The sequence below is a fragment of the Cylas formicarius genome, unplaced genomic scaffold, assembly GCF_029955315.1.
Source record: "Cylas formicarius isolate icCylForm1 unplaced genomic scaffold, icCylForm1.1 PGA_scaffold_5__7_contigs__length_24384050, whole genome shotgun sequence".
NCBI classification, from domain to species: domain Eukaryota; kingdom Metazoa; phylum Arthropoda; class Insecta; order Coleoptera; family Brentidae; genus Cylas; species Cylas formicarius.
The window spans coordinates 6,868,080-6,893,692 of NW_026844341.1; the positions used below are offsets into that span (position 1 = coordinate 6,868,080).

Genomic DNA, 25,613 nt, shown 5'->3' on the forward strand with positions numbered 1-25,613 from the left:
GCGATATTTTTTAATAAATGCCATTTCGCGTTGCCAATAATAAGAGAAATAATGTTACTCACTGTCGTATTCGGTGGGATACGATGCCGGTGCCGAAGATACGCCAGCCAGAAAAACCATCAGAGCGACGAAGACCGAGAACAGTCTGATGGTGCCAGTGATGTTCATCCTGCGGTTGTTTCTCTTTACAATCCTGCTACGAAAAGAAATACTCTCGTTAGCGCCACGCCGATTGCCTATCGTTAATCATAATTTTTTTAACAACCCCCTTAATTTCAATGATTCGTTTTAATTAGCTGGCCGTTAACGCGGCACAGAATTAGGTCGAGAAAATAAAACCAAGCTTCTCTTTCTTTATCATTCGACTTATTCTCTTGCATTAAATTTCAATTCAACCAGGTCAATCAACATTTTTTTTAGAAATTCTTTGGAATTCAAATGTTCATCGTGTATTGCGGCATTCTTGCTGCCAGTCTTTGTAATAGAAATATCAAAAAACATCTTTTCACGTTCACAAAGTCATTTTTCTCACTAAATGTAAGCAAAACCTGACGTGTACAAGAAATCTAGGTCATTTATTTATTTATTTGGAATACTAACGGATAACAAAAATCGATAATAACTATTCGCTGTTAGCTACAATGTTCTTAAATTAAACTAAACTAAAATAGAAAAAAAAATGTTGGAGTAGAACTATAGATGCAACAAAACAGGAAAAAAACAATTGGGAAATTCGTTTGCAATAGCTGTTCTTCCATGGAGGGATCTTATGTTATGTTACCTTATGTTTTATGTAAGAGAGATATTTTAAATATATATTTTGAAGTTGGGTAGCCATATCAGAAGCAAAAGCTTCTGCTTGACAATGTAACATAGGCTGCGCATTAGGTATTTTTACAATATTATAAATATTTCCGTCATAAATTATTCTTAAATCCATTATTATTCCTAGGTCGAGGAATAAGTTGAGACGTTCCAAGGATGTGCTTCTAATAAAGGTTATACTCCGATTTTTATTAGGATTTAGCTTTCGGAAGGGAATCTAAATATATTGATATTGACATATTAGATTAGAATCAATGGATCTCCTCTTCAAAAACGTTCGTCTATAATTTCAATTTTGAATACTTATAAACAAAGGTTTCATAAAGCATTTGTTATTTTATGGGTAACATTTTTCGAAATATATGTCCAGTCCATGTCCAGATGGCATTATTGTCTCAGCGCGTCGGGATATTTGCATCACGTTAAAATGGAAACAAAGCTATTTCCCTTGCGGCACACCCTGTATATTTTTGAAGAATTGTCAATAATAAAAGTTTATGGAGTCGTTTCCTCTGCGTCTTCTGGTTCAAGAATTTTTTCGGTCCTGTGAACGGTTTTTGAAAAATGGTCTTTTTTGTAGACCCTCTTCCCGACCCCCCAGCACCCCCCCCCCCCCACTCACTTTCAATAGGTTCTATCGCGGGGCAAAGCTGCAAATATGAAGTCGATTGATTCAAATTTAGGACACTTATCGTGTTTCATAGCAAGGTCCAAAAAACAGTCGAAAATTGCGAAAAAAAGATGGATACTAGCGTCGGATCAGGGTCATTTCTTATAAGCTTATGTGTCTCGTGGAGGATTAAAAAGGAGGTAAATTTCAATTTTGTAGCTCCAACGGTTCGAAAGTTATTCAGGAAAAACGAAAAGACGAAAACGGAGAACGGAGAACTGAGAACGGACAAACGAACAAAAAAATTTTTTTTACGGTGATCATCATAAATTATATAAAGTATGTCCAAAAATAGGGTTCGAATGAATTAGTACTTGAAAAAATAAGATAATTTTTCATGTGAACATGGGTCCTAAAATGCATAATTTTTGAATTGGTTTTTTGTTTTTTCGAAAATAATGCAGGATACGAAATAAAATCAAACTTTAAATCTGTCGCTGACTTTCAGACAAAAAAAAGATTTATTGCATCTCCATGGAGTTAGTTAGCCTCTTATCACTACATACAAAATTGCCAAATTCCAAGGAATCTAAATAAAGGATACTAATAAAAAACCTATCGGAATTAGTTTTATTTTCGAAAATAATGCAAGATACGAAAAAAATTCAAGCGAAACAAAGTTACATTTTTTGTTACTTAATTTGAAAAAAAAGTAAAAAGTCAATGGCACATATTTTTTTGTCAAAAATAATAGATAGGTCGCTGTACTTCATAATTTTAATTTAAATAGTCCGAAATGATTTATCTAATCACAACAAACAAGACTACCAAATTTCAACAAAATCGGTCAAGTTATTCATTATTCGTTATTCAAGTTATTTATTAAATAGTCTTTTTTTAATTCGACGCCCTGTATTTTGTAAACTACTGATATAAATTATTCCGAACGCTATTGTCAGACACTGTATATCTTATATTAAAACACAATATACATCATTATGTGCATCCACCATCGCGTCAAGAAAATAAAATAAATAAAATAAAACAACAATAAATAAAAAATAAAACAACAGAATCCAGAACATATAAAACGCATGTTGTTGGTTGGCTGAAACTTTGCTTTGCTGACGACTTGCGAAATGTTACGTATTTAAAAAGTTTTATTTTTAACTGAAACAATTGCACCTACCGGTAAACCTTCCAAGTGAACTGCCGCGGTACTTTTTAAAAAGCCTACGCGAAGTGTTAAATAATAAACTCAAATCCAGCGGTTTCGTATTATTCGTTCTTTTGTTGTTTTCGCGAAAATTGCTTTGCCGTTTATTCTGGAAGCCGTGAAAATGTCCGCGACAATGCCCGGCGTCAATAACAACGCGAATAAGAAATCTGGGAATTTTTTTAATTTTACGTAAGTTTCGTCAATAAGGAATATTTCGCTACCGGCTTGACATTCGGAGGAAAATTTTTCCACCGAAGCTTGGAACATTACTAATATAACTTTTCTCTGAACACCGGATTCTAAAAAAAAATGAACGTCGCCCGCATATATCAAAAAACTGTCATCAAGGTCTCTATGAATGTTTAATAAAAATTGCTATTTACAATACAGCTTCATTGGTAAATTTAGGCATTATGTGTTTTCTAGCATATCAGCCTCCCACATTCTTTCTTTTATTTGAAACACATATTGCACGCACTTACTCACATTTTTCACAATTCTCTGTTTTTCTTTTTCTGGGTTTCAATTTCATTTCATTTTAAAAGCACTTGCACCCATACCAATTCTATTGAGTTTAATTCCCACCAAATTTAGTACAAAGAGGTTTATGCAAATTACAATCTGCAGAGGCTCCTTTTTCGCCACATCTTTCTGAAATTGCATCTTATTTAAATTACGGCAATGAATGATGTCATTTTTTCTCCAAGAAAACGTGGGTATTTTTATAGGTGTTCTTGAGTCGTGGTGGTATTATCCATGAACATAAAAGACCCAGGAGGAATAAGACCTAGCTTCTCCAGTAATTAGTCTTCAAAAGCATTCATCATAGTCTCCAATCCATTTTGATTGAAATTCTAAAAAGCCACCATCGACAAATCCATTTTGCTTTTATTCCAGTGAAAGCTTGCTTCACTCTTTTTAAATTTTTGTCCTGCCATGTTCATTTACACAAGTTTCAATCAGATAATAAATATTCCTGTTTTCCATTCGAAACTATCTATCATTTTAGACGTTTTCTTTTTAAGTAAGACGAGTATATTATTTTTCTGATAGTAGTTTCTACATCTTCTTTTATTGCAGTTTCTTTTCTTCCTGTACATCTTTTTGGTGACCTGATAGGAAGGCATTTGTGACGTTATGTGTGTATACGTAAAAATATATAAAAAGAGATTCTACAATTAATCAAATAGAGTGGCAAGGTGCAAGTAATACCTTTCAGAGAGAATCAACCACTTAGACTGTTTTAGAGGGTCACTAATATGATCATATTTTCTGAGGTGATAGAAATAACGTAAACAAAAATTCTGAATTTTTTGCAGACATCCTTTATTTTTTAAAGCAAAACACGGACAAACAATGTCTCCATACTCAAGTTCAATAGTATTAGACTATCAGACAGTTTTAGTCCAATGTTCTTAAACATGTACATTCATTTTAAAAAATGATTTTTGTATTAATATTGCCACATGGTCTTATTAACATCCATCAGAATTCCGAAGTTTCTACAGACGTCCACAGGTAGTAACCTAACATTATTTAAAACTATATTAAAATTATAATCAATGTACTATAGTATCTCTCTATTAAGACCAAAGAGAAGTAGTTTAGCATTATTAAGAAGCAGACCATGAGCAGAATACGATAAGATACAAAAAGTCTGCTGTATAGATTGAAAATAATAACGGTCCCAACCACTTCCCTGTAGTACTCCTTTCTTAGTAGCAACAAAACTAAAAACATTACTACTCAGCACTACTCTCTGGCATCGGCCCTCCAAACAACTCTTAAAAAATGCGCAGCTGGATAGCTCAGTCCAAAATACTCAAACTTTTTGTGAAGTACACTGTGATCTAGCGCATCGAACGCATTGCTGAAGTCCAATAGTACAAAACACAAAAAATCTGATTTAGTTGTTCATACATGACCCTCTCTAATACTTTGGACAACGAATACCATATGCAAATTTTCCGAATTTCAGAGAGAGTATTTGAAGAGGGGACTTTAGCTATTATCACAACGTGAGACCTTTTCCGTAAGGAGGGAAATTTTGATAAAACAAAACATTTATTAATAACAAAAGTGAATGAGGTGTGAGGTGGGGAAGAACGAGAGAAACAATATGATATTACAATGAAAATTTATCCTAATAAATATTATAACATTTTCAAAATTTCCACCATGTTACGACTTGATTTAATTTGGCATGATAACAATTATTTAGTAATTTTATATATTAACAACTATGTAATGACAAACACTTTTTTAAACTTTTATAAACCTTATCTAGGTTATATTGTCTTGCAAGTTAACTTGAACGATTTTGGAATACTTACAAATTTATAAGTTACCAAAAAGGTATCCAGAAAATCCTTCGTAACCCCTATAAACTAAAAGTATCATAAAACTATCATACTTCACTTTTCAGTTGTTATTTCTTTACAAGTGTGCTTAGATTTTTTTCTATAAATATCTAGACAGCATCGTCTTTGACGGTCGATCCAAATTCATGGTTTCATATTAGAATATTGATTCGATTTATCAGGATTAAAAATGTTGTAATAACATTTTTAAGAACTCTATACAACATTTTTAAAAATCATAAAGCTTTTATAACTAATGCTTTTCTAATAAAACTATAAAAAAACTGTTATAAAAGCTAATGTTTCTTATAATAAAACCTTAAGCTGCTATAAACGCCTTCTTGCTTTTCGTCCCTTCTCGGTGGTGTTTATCCTAGGTCTTGAAGTTGTCTTCGACACTGTTACTGGTAACGGCCGTTACGTGTCGCTGTAAACATTTAATTAACTTTCCAGATATGTGCGTCTCGCTAGCAACAATTGTGAAGCCCCAAATAGGGCTGCGTTCGTAACTTAGACAATAAGAGCGAGATAGCGACGATATCTACGGTCAATGCACCATCCCAAGAGGGTCAGTTTTTCTGCATATGGATAGGTCTCTGTCAGCCAAATTATTTCTTTAGAAGTGTTCGGAAAGACATTTTACATAAACAGCATCGAGAAGGGACGAAAGGCAAGAAGGCGTAGAAAGCCAAACTAACGTTATAAGAAACAAAAAAGCATAAAACATAAACATAAACATAAAAGCTTTAGGATTTTTAAAAATGTTGTATAGAGTTCTTAAAAACTTTATTACAACATTTTCAATCCTCATAAATCGAATCAATATTCTACAGCTACTATGAAACCATAAATTCTATCTAGATACTTATAAAAAAAATCTAAGCACACTTGTCTCAATATCAAATAAATAAATAACAACTGAAAAGTGAGGTTATGATTGCGTAATTGACATTTGACACTTGTGCGATAATAGGTTTTAATTGATTTTCCATCCAGTTTATACGGATTAAGAAGGATTTATGGATACCCTTTTTTAAATCATAAAACTGTAACTAGTCGAAAATCGCTTAAGTTTAGTTGCAAGAACAATATAACCGATAAGGTTTATAAAAGATTAAAAAAGTGTTTGTTATTAAACAGGGGGTAATATATAAAATTATTCAATAAATTTTCTATGCCAAATAAAATTAAGAGAAATTTTTGAGCTGTTTATTAGGATAAATTTTCATAACCCCACATCACATCACACATCACTAACTTTTCTTTTTAATAAATGTATTGTTTTGTCAAAATTTCCTTTCTTAGGGCAAAAGTCTCACGTTGTGCAGGTAGCTAATGTTCCCTCTCCAAATACTCTCTCTGACATTCGGCCAATTTTTGTTCGTAGGTCCAAAGTGTTTGTTTTATCCACCACTTAATCAGATTTTTGTTCAAGCCAAAGCACCGTTACGGATCTTTCGTGTGTGTCGGATGACTTGGTCAGGACATTGACAAAAGTAAGTGTTTGGTACTGGCGTTCGATACGATTTTGGACTGATCCATTCAGCTGTGTATTTCTTTAAGAGTTGTTTGGAGTGTCAATGCCAGAGACTAGTGCTGCGTGGTAATGTTTCTAGTTTTGTTGCTACTAAGAAAGGAGTACCACAGGGAAGTGTGTTGGGACCGTAATTGTTTTCAGTCTTCAGTCAGACTTTTCGTATCACCTCAAAATTGTCTCGTCAATATGCTGATGACATGCAGGTTTATATCCTTTTTATTCGAATATTTATAACTCTCTTTAACGCTTCAGGAGAAAAAGGGATACTGTGCGAATGGTGTCGTCAGTGGGGTCGGTAATTCGGTATCGAAATAAGTTATCGAATAAGAAGGGTCGGCCCTTCCGTGTCAGGAACTTTCCTTTAGAATCCGACTCGTTTATCGCGACTTTAAATGGACCTATTCTGTGTCACTCGAGGGTCCCGCTTGACATTTGATAGCTCGTCATTGGGTTTCACATTAGCGCGTTCTTATATAATTTCGGGAAAAAAATTGGATGGAATTCTGTGTTGCGGATCATCGAAGCGCGACAATGAGTTGCGGGGGTCTTGAATCCGACGCATCTGTCAGAATGATTTCATATAATCGCTAAATGTCGCAGGAAACGTTAACGGATTGCGTTATTGTAACCCCGATATCCGCAGAAAAGATTCGATAGCGCGCCTCGGAAATTTTCATTAAACTGCGCGTTATGAAATTGTTAACGTTTTATTTTTCCGTATAATTTACGGTCAATGAAAATGTTAAACCCGGTTTGAATCGGCCGTATTGTTAGCAGTTTTAATTGCGTATTTACCGCTTTTCACTTCAATTTTCAGACGAGTTTTACGATTAAAGCGAGTTTAAAACGGAAAATTGCATTCGCTAGAAAATTGCAGAATATTTTAATAATTAAAAATTACATTAGCTCGCGCTTTGGAAAATGTATTTTTTTTGCGACTCGGTGCGGCGACGTATTCCATATTTGAATTAAGAAATGATCAAATATTGTTTTAATCGAAAGGGTGACCGAATAACTATGGCAGCAACGCAAGCTGCAATTTTCTTAACATTTTTTATATAGAAAAAAGGTAAAAGTCGTAACTGAGGACCGGTTTCTATGGATAAATTATGGATAATTTATTTGTATTTCATCATCCTCGAAACCCCCCTTCAGCAAAACCTTACCGATATTTGGAAATTTAAATCCACAAAACGGTTGAAAATTTGATGATAGTTTTGAAATATTTCGCTGGAGGTTGAATTTGCCACCGTTTGTACTTCTGACATCTCCAGTAATGATTTGGCCTTGAGCTGTTCTGCTACAGCAGAATGAATGAAGAACCAGTATTTACAAACAAATTTAGAATTAGATGCTAAAAAACGGAATGAAGGTCTTTTAAACTCTCAACAACACAGATGCATTGCTGGTTCGACTTCATGGGAATTCCTGGAACTTTTATTTAGACTCTAACCTAACCATTTCTTATCTGAGCAGTTTCTGTGAACTTGTCAAAAGAAGTAGGGAGATTGTTTTTCTAGATAAAATAAAACCTTTCATAACCTATGAAATTTGATTCCTAGGTATTTCAGAAATGCACCAGATATATTAAAATTACAAAAACAAAGTTTTGTTCTTAATGCGATATTAAATTCTGTTTTAAATGTGTGGTGTTATTGTTATTTATTTTAATTACTATTATTACTATTATTACTATTATCGTTACTATTATATTATATATTACTACTTTATAGTACCCACCGTTGTCTCACAATCCTCGACTTCTTTCCAAAATTGAAAGTGGAACATGCAGTTGTGCTAAATGAGATACGAAAACCTTTTCGCATATCACAACGAATCATTTCCGCTTTTTTCCTATTTAGAGTGCGTTTTTTATTAGAACGAGGGCACAAACTGATAACAAAATAATTTACCATTAGGTAGTATGCAGTATCTTATTTTTTAGCGCTCGTTTTCTCTTATTCCTGCAGAAATTTCCTCTAACCTTAAATGCTTGGCGGGTGCTTATAAATCATCTGTAGGTTAAGAAACTGATCAAAATGTATAATTTTTGGTTGTTGTTATGATTTTGCGCCCTCTTTCTACGTCAAAAAAACGCACTCCAAGTACAAAAAAGAATAAATGATTCGTTATAATGTGAGAAAGACACAACTGCATATCTATTTACTTCATATTGGTTTCTAAAAAGTAATAAAGTTTTAACTTTCAACATCATAGTTTATGTATTTTATTTATTTATTAGTTCAAATTATCAGACTGATAACATAATAACTAACTTTAAATCTAACTTAAAATATTCCTAAAAAGTTACTCCATCAATACACAAAATCGATCAATTAAAATAATTGAGTTACTTTGGTAACATTCTGCAATAAATTTTGTAATAATTTTGCAAACAATGCTTTTATCGCATTTTTTTTATTACTGTTGTTTTTTACTGTTTGTTGACGATATCCTCGTTGTTAATAAACAATAGAATACCGTCTTTACACCTTTTTATGGTTTTGATTAGTTAGTTTAGTTAGTCAAGAAGTTGGTTGGGTAGATAACGCTTTGTTGCTTTCTGCAAAAGATGTCAAAGAAGCAAAGGTTGACGACCACGGAAACATAACAGCAGCCATCTTTGAAAAATCGACTAAAGAAGTCATTCAAAATTTTTTGCTTCAAAATCCCTGCACAAAGAAGCAGTTATTGGAAGTTTTTAAAAAGGATACGTTTGATAAGAAGTATAATGTGGACAAGTTGGCCATGGAGCGGGGACTCAAAGTTGTCCTATAGAACTGACAGGTGAAACCCAGTTTAAGAAGAAACAACACCTCGCCGAAATTTACTTCAGGACCAATAGAATTAATTGTGAAGTGAAGTGAAGTAGAAAAAATATCTGCATTTAGTTGGAAAAAGTGTGTAGAACATGTCATTCTATCATTGTTTAAATTTGCTTCTCCATTTATATTTATAATAAACATGTTTAATAATCGAGGAATCTCACCTATGAAACTATACACAAATCCGTCAGATGTCAGCATTTGTATGCACGAAGTATCAAAGTACGGTTCTGGAACGTCATTGTGGAATGGTGAATCTATTTTTTGCGGTTTACAACGAGAAACCCAAATGAGGAAGGTCTTCGGGTTAGACCTTTATAAAAATTTAAATACCGGACTATGTCGTAAAAACGGTATGTCGTTAGTTAAACTATACCCTGTGGTATTGGCCGAGAATTTTACCGAACTTTCACAAAAATGTCGTCGAGCTTCAACCGCAGAGGATTAAAAACTTTGCCGCAATGCGAGGGAGAGTTCATTCCGCCCGACCATTAGAAAATTAAATAATTAATACCGATAATAAAACTGCAAGCGAACGACGCAGAGAGTTTGCAATGTCGACACGGTAAAACCTTTGAGTTGAAAATTTACTCGGCGCAGCTCAAAACAGCGAAAAATCAAACGCCGACACAAATGGCCGCCTGTCGTTTTTTTTGAGTTGCGTAAAATGCGTTTCCCGTTTGAAGTTTATTTATGATAATTTCCTCGTTTTACCGACCGAGGCCCCTTTAATGGGACCGTTTTAAACCCCCGATTGGCGCCTTGCTCACGTTCCCTCTAACCCAATCCCCTGCGTCGACTGACAATATTTATATTGTATTCGCGAAGAAAACGCGATTTACGTAATTAAATTGCATCTTGCGCGCGCGTGTGTGTCGACGCGTGACGTTAAATCTTTGTCAATCTAAACTGGAATGCGAAAACGAGACAAATTTTGCACTAGAATAAGCGGGTTTGCCGTGGGGATTGGTGTCTTTCTCTTACTCATCTGAATATTGAGTAGCAGAATGAGATGTTCTCCTTCTTTCATTACGCTGTTTTCCGATACACGAGGTGTGTTCAAAAAGTAAAGTGACTTTTAAGTTTTATCAAAAAGTATTTATTTATTTATCAAAATTGATGTTGTTCCCTTCAAAGCATTCTCCCCCAGACATAATAAATACATTACGGCAATGTTTTTCTAATCCTCTACACATTTCTGGTAAGCACTTTTTGGTATAGCCTTGAGTTGTTTTCTTTATCTCCTCAACCGTTCCAAACCTTCCTTTCATGTTTTTTTTTTATTTTTGGGAACAGGAAAAAGTCGCAGAGGGCCATATCCGGTGAATATGGTGGCTGAGATATGATTGTGGTTTTGTTTCTTTCCAAAATCCATCAATTGTTTTCCGACAGTTCCGGAAGTTTTCTTTGTATATCTTCTCGCAAACGGCGCATAACTTCAAAGTAATGCTCTTTCTTGAACGTGCGACCTTGTGGTAAGAACTCTTGATGTACTACGACAGGATAATCAAAGAAAACAGTAAGCAACAAGTTGACATTCGAAAGGATTTGACTGAAACTTTTGGTCTTGGCGATTCTGGGTTCTTAAACTGGGCTTTGGTTTCGACGTTATAACTATATACCCATGATTCATCACCAGTTATGACCTTTTTGAGCATATCAGCATCATCATTGACATAGTTTAAGAGCTCTTGAGCAATACTCCTTCGACGGTCCTTTTGTTCAAAATTAGGCAGTTTTGGAACAAATTATGCCGCTACACGTTTCATAATAAAACTGCGGAAAAACTGAATCACTTCATTTATTTCATTTCATCAATACTTTTATCAGTTATTCTCGGCCATCTTGGAACAGGTTGTACCACTCTCTTGAGAAATACGATAAATCGTCTTTTTGCGATTACGACGACATCTAATACAATAAATACTTAATTATATACGAGGCGTACCAAAATGCATAGAATATCAAAGTTATGTTTTTTAAATGGGAGACACTGTATCTCATCTCATAAAATTTAGTTTGCACATTAAGGCCAGAATTAGTAAGAAATAAAATCGTCACTTAGTCATGACAGTTGTGGCGTATCTTAAATATTATAACTGTTGAAAATTCGATAAAAGAATACCATATATTGTCGTTGTAGATAAAAAATTATAGAAATGCAAATGAGAACTGAAATTGGAATGAAATTATATGCAGATACAGATATGTTAGTGATTCGCAACCTGGCTTGATAAATAAAGCTTTGGAAGTTAAAAATAGGGCACCATATTCAGGAAAATGAAGTACATTTTCAACATTTATAGCAATATTCCTAATCAATAAATTAATGTTTAAGTATTTGCATTATCTAGATATTTTTTATGTGATATATTCGCGGGCCTTGCGTACATTTTTGTAATTTTTTTATATACGGCGATAATTTGAATTTTTAATAAACGAGTAACACCGGAAATGTCCGAAGTGACTCGCAGCCGTAGGATACGAAACTGACGACTAAAAATTCCGCACGCTAGATTGGTGAATATTTGGGTATTTTAGAGAAGGAAGTAGAAAAACGATACCATTATCCATTTCTAATTTATACCATTATACACTTATAAGCGACTACGCGTTATTTGAAAAAAATTGTATTGAGGTATTTTTAAATTATTAAGTATTTTAAAAAAAGACTGTTTAATTTTCTTTTTAATATTTTGTGACAACTAAATTAGTGGCTAAAGAATACCAACATACTGATTTATTATTATTATATATTATTCCTAAATAATCCTCGCAAATAAACGTGTCATACTCATGATAATAATATATCCTTTACCTTTGAAGCCACAAACACTAATTTATAACAAGCCAATTTAACCTTTCTCTGTTCGGCTTATTCGTCTCGTGTGATAGATCACACACATTCTTACGAAGCTTCAAATCCTTTCGATTCGAGTATAACCGTCGATGATATCATAACCAATTTAAAACAATCTAAGCCCAATAAAACTCCCGGTATAGATCTAGAAACCTATTTCAATCCCGAACGATCCCCTTATCTTGTTCTTCTCCTAGGCTAGATAGGAAGAAAACACCTTGGGGTCAAGTGTTCTTCTCCTAGATCCCCAAAAAAGCAGCTCGTTCGTTGCACCGCAAAAACTGTTTACGCAAATTTTGTTAAAAAGGCTGGGCAGGAAGAAAACACCTAATTCCCGAATCTCAGTCTGGTTTTAAATATGGACGCAGCTATGTCGACAACCTTTATGTTTTATCTCCGGTGATTATACTATAAAAAGAAATTTTTTTATAATTTTCGTTTAGACTTTGGAATAAACTGTATGGGGTCGGCGTTAGTCCTAAGTATATTTCGGTAATCAGAAGCTTTTATGAAGTAGCGATAGTAAAAATTAAGGCTTGGCTTCACTAAATGGTCGATATCAAAGAAGGTGTCCTTCAGGAAGAATCGCTTAATCCCTTACTTTTGTTTCTCTTTTATGCGGATACTGATGACTTCTTTTCTTCATTGGTTTTCCAATTACAGAACATGTTGACATGTCTGGCTGGTATGTAATCAATGCTTAAAAAAACTAAAGTAATGTGCTTTAGTAATGCCCCTTCGGCAACCCAGTAATTCAAAGCTTGGTGTGATTAAAAGGGTTAAATTTCCTTGGTTTGAGTTTATCTTCTTTTTCTTTTTTTAGAGAAATGGCCGAGATAATGGTTTCCAAAGCGAGCCAGGCAGCGTGGGCAGCACTGTCTATGCTGATAAAGAATAAGCTCTCCTCTTGGGACGCAATTGAAAAAATATATCAAAGCATATTAAATGTTTTTTCTGGATATCATTCTACCGACATCCTCGGGCGAATACAGACCAGTCTTTTAAAAAGATTATTGTTACTTCCTAAATCAACTTCAATTGAAACCTGGAAATACTAAAGTATGTGCGAAAATTACATTATTGAGATAATCAAGAAAAACTGGTTAAATTTGAATCAATGGTTATAATTGCTGGTTTTCGTAAAAATAAGACAAATGCAAGTTACTCAATTAATAGACAGACACATTTTCCCAGGACATGCGGCAGGGCAGGTACGACCATTCTAGCACAAAATGTTCATATATCAAAAAAACCGCTTTGATATTTACAGTCTTCAATTGCGTTGATTCACCTTGATACTGGTGGCACACAATTAATTTCCCAAACCTCCAAATCTAGTCTCACCTTCCTTATGAAAATGTTAAAAATGGTATAGAACCGTCTCACTAGACTGTGCGTGGAGCAATCATCATATGTCACTATAAGACTGCATTTTTTTCATCATCCTAGAATGATTTGAAAACAACGCTTTTTTAAGCAGATCTGAATATTGCAGTCGGTTCAAAATAAACGAATTTTTACAAAAGTTTCAACCCACTGATCTAGCACCCAGATATTTAAATTGGCAATTGACAATATTCATGACGATTTATGGTATTTTTCAAGAGTGTGGTAGAAGCTGTTCCAAAATGGGCGAGAATAACTGATGAAAGCGTTGAAGAAATGAAACAAATGAAGTGGATGGAAGACTTTGTCATCTCTACTTCATTTTGAACAAAAGGACCGAAGAAGGAGCATCGCTCAAGAGCTGTTAAACGAACCCAATGATGATCCTAATATGCTCCAATCACGTCGAAACGAAAGCCCAGTTGTCTCAACAGAAGAACCCAAAACCACCAAGACCGAAAAACACAAGTCAAGTTCGATGAAATGTCAAAGTTTTGCTTACTGTTTTCTTTGATTATCGTGTCGTAGAACATCAAGAGTTTTATGTAGTTCTTGAGGATTTCCATCGTTTCCGTACTTTTTGAACACCTGGTATATGATAATCATCATAAATCGAAATCGGATCGATCGGATCATATGGTAGTCGTAAAGCACTTTCTTTGCCGGATTATAGTTATAAACATCATTGCAAGCATATGCAACATGAAAGTTTCCATTTGGATGAAATGAAAGAAGTATTAAATGCTGAAATGATTCCACAAACTACATGTTATCAAACGATTTATTCCCAAAAAATAAAAAATGTATGTTGGAAGACAGTCTACATCAAAGTGTGGCAACTTCGCAGCAATCTTGATATGAAGGATCTTGGAACAAATTCTGGGTTAATGGCATTATCCCATAACGATAGGTTAAAACATCGTTAAATTTTATTGGGGACGGTTCATCGAAATCCAACACGATGAAGATTGAAACACAATATATAACACGACCAAAAATATAGTGCATTTATTGCTTTGACGTTTTAAGTATTCAGGACAGTGGCAAAACCCGCCTCAACAGATGTTTATTCTGCTTTAAGTTGATCTTGAAACGTAAATGGACCCTTTTAAATTTGATTAAGCATTGATGCTGCAGGGAATTTTCGAATAAGTAAAAACGTTTATTTTAACATCAGGTGGTATGTATTCTTCGTAAGAGTTTAATCTAAATTGCAATATGTTCGTATATATTCCAGTAAGTTCGTATTTTTGTACCTGATTCTTGAGCTTTGACCCTGCGAGACTATTTTCACTGGATAGTTCAAAGGGTAAGGGTAAGTACCTGTACTCTATTTACCTTACAGTTAAGTTTTAAAATAATCATTTTCGTCTTGTGTGCCTGTCGATTAACAAAATTCTTCTTCGTGCATTTTTGTGTCTACATAGTTCATCGATTTGTAAACAAAAACAGTCTTTTTTAAGACTATAGATTAAAGTAAAGGTCATGAAAATACGGATAAATATTTATTAGAATCGTGCATTTAAACATTTTTTGAAGGTTTCTAATTTCTAATTTCTAATTTGTAACACTTCAAAATGTGTAGACCGTGGAAATAAGCAGATATTCCCCTGTTCGAAGAAGACATGGAAAACAACGCAGAATTTGAAGACGAAATTGAGATGGTAGTCGAACCTAATGAATTTAGAAGACGAACTACCTCAGCAAATAAATAAACGGATCCATTTGTCTTCGGATGCTAAACAAATGGTTTTGAATGTTTATAATTTTATAAGAAATTCAGAAGGGGAAGCAGGAGCAGCAATAAAAACAAGTGACATAGAACGTAGCAAGTTACTACTTTGTACTATTTTTTTATGTACATACCTATACCTCGCTTGTTAGTATAGGTAGATAAATTTCTAGGACGGTCTGCGGTTTTCGAGTAATAAACACTAGGCAAAGTTAATCACAGAGTCGGTTGTAAAAGCACTATATTTCTGGTCGAAGTATAATATTTAAAATTCTGCAACAGTACACCTTCGTTCTCGATTAAAAGAAAAATAGACGGTATCGATTTCCTATCGAGAGGGAGACTCCTGTGTGGGACTGACAAATTAGTGACGGTTCAAAAGCCCATTAAAATCTACTCGAATGGTTAATCGGCCGTATTGCTAAACAGGTGAAAGCCGGGGTGCGTTTCGAACGGATGCCTGCGTGGCAGTTTCCGTTTTTTCTTAAGCGGAACAACGTCTTCTCAGAAATTTCGCGGCGTATTCAAACGAGCTGCAATGCCGGAAATGAAAAATGACGCGTTTCAAAATCGATCATCGACATCGAGCGCGTTTTTATCAGCTGTTTGCACGTCATTAAGTCCGAGCGGAGGAAAAAAATTTATCGGGGGCGGAAAGATAAATTCTTAGATTCGGGGGGGTTGGTAAAACTGCAGAATAATGACAGGGAACGTTGAACTTTACTGCCGTCACTTCCTTCAACCCATTTCTAAGGTTCGATGGCAATATTTAAAGTAAAACATGTAACAATTAAGTGGTTGAATAAGCGAGGAAAAATTAAAAGCAAGAACATATTAAATAACAAATAATAATACTTGAGCATTTAAAAATCTAAAATGACATATTTAATTAAATAGCATGATGACTATTTTAATTATAGTAATCTGAATAAGATAAGATAAGGTAAAATATTTAATGACAGCAGTTACAAACTGAAAGCCGGTTTTTGTGTTTTCAAGAGTTTCGACTCTGTTCATATCAGACGTGCTGTTCGTATTTTAATAAAAATTTTAAAAAACGCCACACATTTCGTCATGCAACAACCGACGCGTGCATAATGCCGTTTTAATTTAAATAAATAATTTGCTATTACAATTGCAATTAAAAATGGCTCCACGCCATTGTCGGCCGGCATCTAACGTTTCTGGGATATACAGAGTGTCCACCTGTAGACAGACGGCATTTTAATTGCTTATAAATCGAGAACGATAAATGATATCGATGTGCGGATTTGGCATAACTTTACGAATTTTTAATGTTTTTTTACAGTGTTGCCAAAATTCAAAATTTACCTGAAATAGAAGGAAAAATTATGGGTTTGCAAATTCTGAGTTCGCAAAAATTTGGATGAATGTACTTTTTAATTTTAAATGAACGAATGTTAACTCTCCTTTTCGAATATGTATAAATTTTCCTACATTAAACGAAAAGTTTAATATTCATATCAATCAAAACTAACCAAACAATTGAAAACCACGCTTTTGAAAAGTGTGGTAAACGGCATTTGAGTCACGAGTTTATTTGGCACAAGCGGAGCGAGTGTTGAATGAACAAATGAGATAAAGAGTTTACCTACGACCGTCAGGAAAAAATCACAATTTAACAAATTAAAAATAATAACAGATTATCAGATTACTAAATTTCGTACCGTTGAAACAAAATATTTACTAGTTACCATTAAACCTATTGTTGTCTGTTTTTAACTGTGTACGTTAGACAGAGAGAGATGTATTATTGGATATGTCATATAAACAATGGAATAAACACAATTTTAAAACGTTATGTTGTTTATTCAACTTTTACAACTGATCATTAATTAGTTTATTGGAAGAAAAATCATCCAAGGATAGAGCTTTAAAGAGGATTAAATTTTTGAGATCTTATAAGCGAGAAAAAGCACGTTCTAACCTTCAATTTTGTTTTGTTTGTACTGATGAGACATGGATATTTGAAAATAGTACAATTGGTCTTGGCACGATATTAATATAAGAATTGTAAAAATATCTGTGAGAAACTGAAATTATAAACCAACCAACCGAGTCCACTAAATTTTAGTCGTAGCTGATAGCACGTAGTATTTAAATTGTCGGATATATTGCATAACATTTTTCTGTGCATTAGTATTTGGGTATACTTTTGCAAAAACAACACTAATACATGACCGTCAGCATTGGCAAACTTCAAAATTCAAACCGTGCTTTAAAATTTTCGAAAACATCCGATTGCTCCCGAACCCGTGCGGTAAAATTCCGGAAATGTCCGAAGTGGCCCGGATCCGTGGAAAACGAAGCTGACATGGTAAAATGGCACTTTCCGCACGCTAGATCGGTGTATAAATAGCTATTTTACAGAAGGGAGTAGAAAAAGTTATTTTATGTTCGAAACATTACTATATCTTCGTAGAAAGAACATTAGTAAGCTGATAAATAAGCGTAACTGACGAATTTGAAGAGATTAAAATTCTCGAGCTTTGAACGAATTTGAGGAGAAGCTTCTAAAATGTATGGGCCATGTTTTTTCCAGCCGCAACAGGGAACGGAAAGATTCACATTGATATGTTGAAAACATTTTTCTACCCTCAACTTCAATTTTTTCTATTTTAAGCAAGGCTTCTAGAAACAGATGGATAGGGCGAGCAGGTCACTTGATTGAACCCTTGCACCCTATTTTTCTGAACTAATATAATATAATATAAGCGTTTCCAACCACATTACACCGAAAATGCTATAAAACGATTTCAGCAACTTATGTCTGCGTCTATATATGTGTTACGAGCAAAATGGCGGTCATATACAGAACCTAAAATATAAGTTATAAATTCGATATTTCTTCAATTGTTTGTTGTTAAAATTGTTAGCATTAGTGTTACCGACGTTATTGTTATTATTGTTGGTTCTTATTGAATAGTATTCTTTAATAGTTTTGGTTAGTTTTGGTTAGTTTAATAGTTGCCATTTAAAAAATCGAATAAAGAATTTTTATAGACATGGCAATAGTGCAAGGACATGGGCAATTACCATAAAATGTTCATCAATCATCGACTTACATAAGGAATTTTTCTTAAAAGGGGTCACTTACTGACTGCCCAAAAAAGGAGACTTAACAAGCTGTCATGTAAAATTAAAATGTACAGGATGTTTTTTCTTTGAAACTTCTTTTTTTTTCCTCCTATTTCAGGTAAATTATAAACTTTGGCAACACTGTCAAAAAATTGAAAAAGTTGTGTGAAAATCGCACATCGATTTTTTGTTCTCGACTTTTAAGCAGTTAAAATGTGTCAGTTTATATATGGACCCTCTGCATTTTGGCAGACATCGCATGTTTTCGTATCGAGAAAACTCATATCACGATTTTTTCCGAGAAATATTTGAATTTGCAGACAAAGTACAAAGTGTTTTCCGCTCCCAATGTGGACGGCATTTTTTTTTATTAATATCGCCCCCCTTAAAGGAATATTTTTCATCTCTTTGGCATTTTCGGGTATGTAGGCGTTTTTGGCATTTTTCTTTGCATCAACTTTGCCCATAGTTTCCATAAAATCAATTCAACCAGTCGTAGAGCCTTGCTTAATAGTGAACTCCAAAAATTCAATAAAAGCGCGCGATTTAAAGACCCTAAAACTGTTAGAAAAATGTTTATTATTTTTTATTTGCGGTCGATCGAACGGTGTTTAATGTATTCGCATTGCATGCTAGACACTCAAAACTGTTAAAGGTTTCTATTTTTAGAATAACCAATAATTTTTATTATCAAATTTGGGAGAAAATTTGCGATGAATAAGAAATTAAATATTTAATATTATGTATAAGGTATTTTGTAAAAATGATCAAAATAGTCTTAGATGATGCCTTTGTACGATTGGTACCCAAAATGTTGAATACATTATTTTATTAAGGAATAATTTAAACAAAAAAAAAGTTTTATTGGTCGATTATAATGCAGTTAAATGCATTCATTAAATTGATACAGTAATGTATTAATTTTGAAAGAATATAAAACAATTTAATTTAATAAAAAAACGGCCTACAGATAAAGTAATAAAAAACATTAAAACATATTTAGCGTACTAAAATAATATAAATATAGGTTATATAAATATACGTTTCAATTATTCATCTAAAAAAACGTTTTAATGATCGATTACAATGGGATGTCATTACATTCATTAAATTGTGTATATAAATAAAAATATAGAATTATTAATTTAAAAAAAAACGGACCCACAGATAAAACACTAGAAAAATCATATTTGGCCGTCTAAAATAAATCAAATTAATAATTGTACATTTCAAATATCTATCGCAAAAAAAACGTTTTAATGATCGATTAAAATGGAATTAAATGTCATTACATTGATTAAAATGAAACAATAATATATTAATCTCAAAATGAAAAATATAAAATACTTAAATTAAGAAAAAATAAATAAATATACATATATATATATAGATGAAACAGTTCAAAAAACATATTTGAAGTTTTAAAATAAAATAAATTAATAATTATAAGTTTCAATTCTCTATCGGAATTAAAAACGTTTTAATGATAGATTATAATGGAATTAACTGTTATTACATTCATTAAATTGATAGAGTAATGTATTAATATTAGACGAAAAAATATAAAATCATTAAATAGAAAAAAAACTGCCCACAGATAAAACAGTAGAAAAATCATATTTAGCGCACTAAAATAAAATAAATTAATAATTATACGTTTCAATTTTCTATCTAAAAAAAAACATTTTAATGATCGATTATAATGGAATTATATGAATAAAAAATATGAAAATATTTAATTAAAAAAAAACGGGCCCGCAGATAAGACTGTAGAAAAAACATATGTGGCGTACTAAAATAAAATAAATTAATAATTATACTTTTTGAATTTTCTATGGCAAAAAAAAGTCTTTTAATAATCAATTGTAGTGGAATTAAATGTCATTGCATTCATTACATTAAAACAGCAATGTATTAATCTTAGACGAAAAAGTATGAAATTATTAAATTAAAAAAAATTAAACGGACCCACAAATAAAACAGTAGAAAAATAATTTAATAATTATGCGTTCCATTTTTCAACGGCATATTTATTTTCGATTTTTTTTCACTGACATGTCCAAATCAAATTTTCAAACCGAAGAACGAGTCGGAAAATCCCCAAAACACTCACCTTCGATCGAAATGGTGTTGCAGCAGCACAGTGGAATAATATCTCAACCTGTTGATGGGGCGCACGGAATGGTAACTTTCGCGACGGCAACAACCCTTATATATTATCTAAAACACGTCAACTTTATCCCCGTCCGCGAGACGCGCAGACTCCGCCCCAAAAACGGGACGATTCGCCGCGACATTTTGAAAGTTTCGTAATACAGCGTTATGTGGAAAATCTGGCACGCTCTATATTTTATCGCCCTGTCGGCAGCCATTTGTTTATCGAAAAATTGAAATTAATGATGCCCGCCAACATTTATAATTCGATCTGGGGGATTATTTTAATTTTACTTTATTACTATTTATTTTACAGTTTTACATTATGCGGCAGCTTTTATACATTTTGTACCGTAGGAAACGGATAACGGTTTATTTAACACTTAAAATTTTCCGACTTGCGAAAGAAATACATAATATTTTTATACCGTGTTGTTAAAAATTATAGAAACATGTATGTGGAGGGTGACCCGTTTAAGAGGGGCTTATACCTTATCTCGAAACCTACGGGGGTTACAAAAAAAAAATAAACACAAAGGTTGTTTCTATTAATATAACCTTTTTTTTATTTTCTTAATCGTCGTTTTAAATAGCTTTTCGATAGTCATTTCAAAGACAAATTCAACGATATATATATATGAGGATAGGTCTGTGATGCACCGTTTCGAACTAATTAGCGGTCATCTTCAGAATTCAGGTTGTGTTTAAACCTTCATTGTTGGGTTGCTTATTAACTTTCAAAACTTTTCTATTATTTTTAAGAAAATAATGCTTTTCTTTGGGTAATGAACAAATTTAAAATATTTTTTTAAAATACGCTGTGTCGCCACGTTTCGGAAAATGATATTTTTCTCAATTTTCTTAAATGAGACACCCTGTATATTATTGGATTTTCGAACAGCCCATTTAATAGCAACTTCAATTATAGAATATAGTTCGGGTATCTGACTTACCGTTTTGGATTAATTGGCAATTATTTTCCAATAATACATAAATTCTTTTACATTCATAATTAAAGAATCTTGTGAATAAAGTCCCTAAATGGAAAAAACTTTTAAGAAATATTTATATTCTTAATAATATAGACCTCCTGGCCAATGTCTTTAAAAAATATATAGAAACCTGTCTGTTGAAAGACACAAATACAATTTTGACCTTTTTGACATAATCATCGCAGTAGCTTTGTACACAATAGTAGTTCTCTTTTGTTGTAATATTACTGATTTTTTGACAGGTATCAGTGTATTATAATATTTGAAGCGTATTTTATTATGTTGCATTTTTGTTGAGTCTATTTTGCACAATGTATACGAAGGAGGAAAAAGTTTACCTGGTAGAATGGTACATCGAAAATAACAAAAGTCCGGCTCTTGCTCTCAGACAATATAGACCCAAATTTCCCCATAGGCGATTGCCAGGGAAAAAATATTTGCCAAAATATAATATGCCAGCATATTTTAGATAACGGTCTGCGGTGTCATTAAATAGAAAAAATACGCATTATTGGAGTTCAGAAAATAAAAAATGTGTTTTTGAAGTAAACAAGCAGGGGCGAAAATCCGTAAAAGGATGGTGCGCAATCTGGGGATCTAGAATTTTAGGACCCGTATTTCACCAACAAAATTTAACATACGTACGATATTTAAACTTATTATGGAACGAAATTTGACCACTTATGCATATAATAATATTCCCCCAAGAGAGCATCCAAATTTAATTTGGCAACAAGATGGCGCTCTTTGCCATCGAAGTGCGACAATCATTCGATTTTTAAAAGAAAATTTCAGAGAGTGGATTGGACAAAACGGAAACACCTCCTGGCCAGCGAGGAATCCAGATTTGACCCCGAAGGACTTTTTTTGTGAGGCGCATTGAAATAAATGATTTACAAACATTAACCGTCAACAGTTTTGGACGTGCAGCAACGAGTTCGCGCGGCAATATACTATCAGAATGAAACGAATTACGTCTCAAATGGCATACCCATTTAGAAATAACATATACTACTTGTATCCTTCAAAACGGGGGACATATTCAGAAACTAATTTAATTAATTTTACTTGTAAATAATATGCATTAATAGTTAGTGTTAATTTAATTAAATGATTAATTTGTGAAAATTGGCAACATTGTTCAAAGTTTAATATTCTGTTTTTAATACGATTTCTTAACAATGCTCTAAAACAGTTGTGAACAAGTTGATAAGGCGATAATTCCCAGTTTCATATCTTAATAATTTATATGTTATACCCAGTTTTTAATTTTATCTGCCAATTAAGCCAAAACTGCCAGTCATAGACTCGTACTATGCTATGTAATTGAAATTGCTATTGACGTGGCTATTCAAAAATCCAATAATATACAGGGTGTCCCGTTTAAGAAAATTGAGAAAATTAACATTTTGCGAAAATATTTTAAATTTAATCATTGCTTAAAGAAAAGCATTTTATTCGTAAAAAAAAACAGATGGGAAAAAGTTTAAAAAGGTAATAAGCAACCCAACAATGGTGGTTTAAATATAAGTTCGAAACGGTGCATCACAGATCCATACTCATATATAGCGTTGAATTTATTTTTGAAAGGACTATCCAAAAATGCAGTAAAATGTAGGGTGTTCTATTTAAAAAAATGTAACTTTGTTTTACCACACTGTATATAAAAACATTAGGATTAGGAAAAAAAAGTTCATTTTAATAGAAACAACTTTTGGATTTAATTTTTTTTTGTAATCCCCGTAGGTTTCGAGATAATGTATAGGCCTGTACATTATAAGCCAAGGTCCTAAATGAAAGAGGTGCTAGACAGAAGTGTCAGTTTTAATGTCAATAAGTAGGGATGATGTAATACATTTCCATTCATGAAATGTTTCTATATTTTTTTCCGGTAATTTATAAGAAACTCATTTTGTACTAGAAACTTGGAAATTTATTTTAAAACAAGAAAAAAAAACATTTTTGAATCCCGCATAGCCTCTTGTAGGATGCCGTTTGTTATTAATTTGTAATAAAAACGCCCCGGAATTCGAATATGCAGAAGCGCGTATTTTTAGAGCTCAAGTGGTAAGCTCAAGAGGAACACGAGAATTGGCAAACACATTATTGCGATTGTATGGTCAAATAGAATTTTCCAATTTTCCCTTTCCCCGTTCAACGGTTCTTTGATTAATTATATTGCCCCAGTAATTAGTGGATAATTTTGCGCGGCCATTATCTCGTCTGAATTGCAACCCCTCCGAGCCTATCGTTTTATTTTCGGAGCGCATTGCACTGAACTAAACACATCTCTTCGGCAAATCGAAAAGACGAGTCCAGTCCTTTTTAAAATTCAATCAAAATCCTCTTTTTCTAGAATTAAAGAGGCTGCAGCGAAAGAGAAAAATAAAATGTACTATGTTTGACAATTTCCAAAAAAAAACGTAGAAAAATCTAATTTAATTTTTTAATTTTGATAATTCTTGTTAAATTCTTCTATATGAACCATAGATACGTCATTGCTTCAAAGTGGAAAGTCATGTTTATGGTAACTCCCCAAATTTAATATTCCGGTTTTTAATTTGCGAAGCATGTAATCAACATCATCACTCCGTCGTGCGCAAAAAATAATGCGGGGTCGATGAGAATGAATACCCATACCTCGGCATTTTCATTTCCATGATACCAAGGCCTCCCGTAGGTAGATTTTAAACAAAGTAGAGGAGAGTGCATCCCTGGTGTAAATATTTTGTCACCTTAAACTCTGTAGATAATTCATTTCTCACTTTTATCATTTACGTATGATCTTTGAAGAATGCTTGTACAGCTTGGTGATACCCCATTATCTGTGATAATTGTCAACAACTTGTTTTGGTTAGTTGGTTAGGAACTGTGACATAAGACAAGGTGTGGTGGGGTGTGTACGATCTTCCTGGTCTAAATCCCTTTTCTCCTTCAGATTCGATTATTTCTTCTGATCTTTGAATAAGTGCCGATCCAGATAGGATTCCAAGTTTTATCGTGAGAGACTCTTTCTACGCACTGTGTGCTGTTTTATGCCACATTTTTAACCTGGTACTTGGTGTTTATCCAGAACCTTGGAAAATGTCCAAAGTTTATCCTATTCTCAAAAAAAGTTATTCTTCCGCAGTAGAAAATTACACCTTAACATCAACAAGTGTGATGTGGTTTCTTAACGCCACACAAAAACTCCTATAGTCTTTAAGTACATTGTAGATAATACTATCCTGACTAGACTTGCCATTGTGAAGGATCTGGGGATTTTATTTGACCAGACGTTCCCTTTTGTACCACGAATTATCAAAATGGTTTCCAGTGCAAATGCAACGCAAATTTTAGAATTCGTAATAAGAAATTGCAGACATTTTTGTAGCTTGTCTACCATTAAACTACTATTTCACAATCACGTAAGGTCCAAGCTTCACTGAGAGTGTGCGGAAGAGGTTACCGAAATATCTAATGTTCAGGAAGGAGGGTTCCTATCCTGAGAGAATAGTTCATCATGATCTTCTACTGGGAAGAGCCTACGCAGAGACTTGCAATGTGTGTCATTTCTGTCAAGTTACGGAAACGAATGTCCTTTTGTTCTGGAACAATTTCGTTTTTCCACATCCAATATACATTTTTTTTAAATATGTGTGTTAAGCTAAACAAATTATAATCACACTGATATTATGATGGTCTTCAGGCGATACTTAGGCAACTTCAAGTAGCGTCAGCTTATCCGTATTGAAAAGCCGTATCCTTTTCTAGTTTTCGTTATAAAGTCGGTAGGGACTTTAAGGTTAGTCTTTACGTTGTCTGTAATTAATATGGCATATGATTTATATTCAGTATAATTGATAATGGGATCATGTTACCTATTGAGAATAAAGTATATTTCTTATTATTATGTAATTAATGTAATGTAAATGTAAATTAATGTAATGTAAAAAAATATCGTAATTCGTAATTGTTATTATAATCTGATTCGTTGCACCTCTCAGAAATTATTTTCTCTCACCTTACATAGTT

The 25,613-nt window shown here is 33.2% G+C and overlaps 1 protein-coding gene across 2 annotated transcripts in view; it reads right to left on the reverse strand.

The window, feature by feature from the left end:
• LOC132702297 (short neuropeptide F-like) overlaps nucleotides 1–20,645 on the reverse strand; it is a 38,052-nt gene extending 17,407 nt beyond the window's left edge. Inside the window, exons 1-2 of one of the 2 annotated variants that reach the window (XM_060670846.1) lie at nucleotides 20,567–20,645; nucleotides 63–196 (exon numbers count right to left, since the gene is read on the reverse strand). In XM_060670846.1, the coding sequence (XP_060526829.1) occupies nucleotides 63–168 (106 nt within the window). In that variant the 5' untranslated portion in view covers nucleotides 169–196; nucleotides 20,567–20,645. The remainder of the gene's footprint in view (nucleotides 1–62; nucleotides 197–20,566) is intronic. The other variant, XM_060670847.1, reaches the window with a different exon arrangement.
• Nucleotides 20,646–25,613: the final 4,968 nt, after the last annotated feature.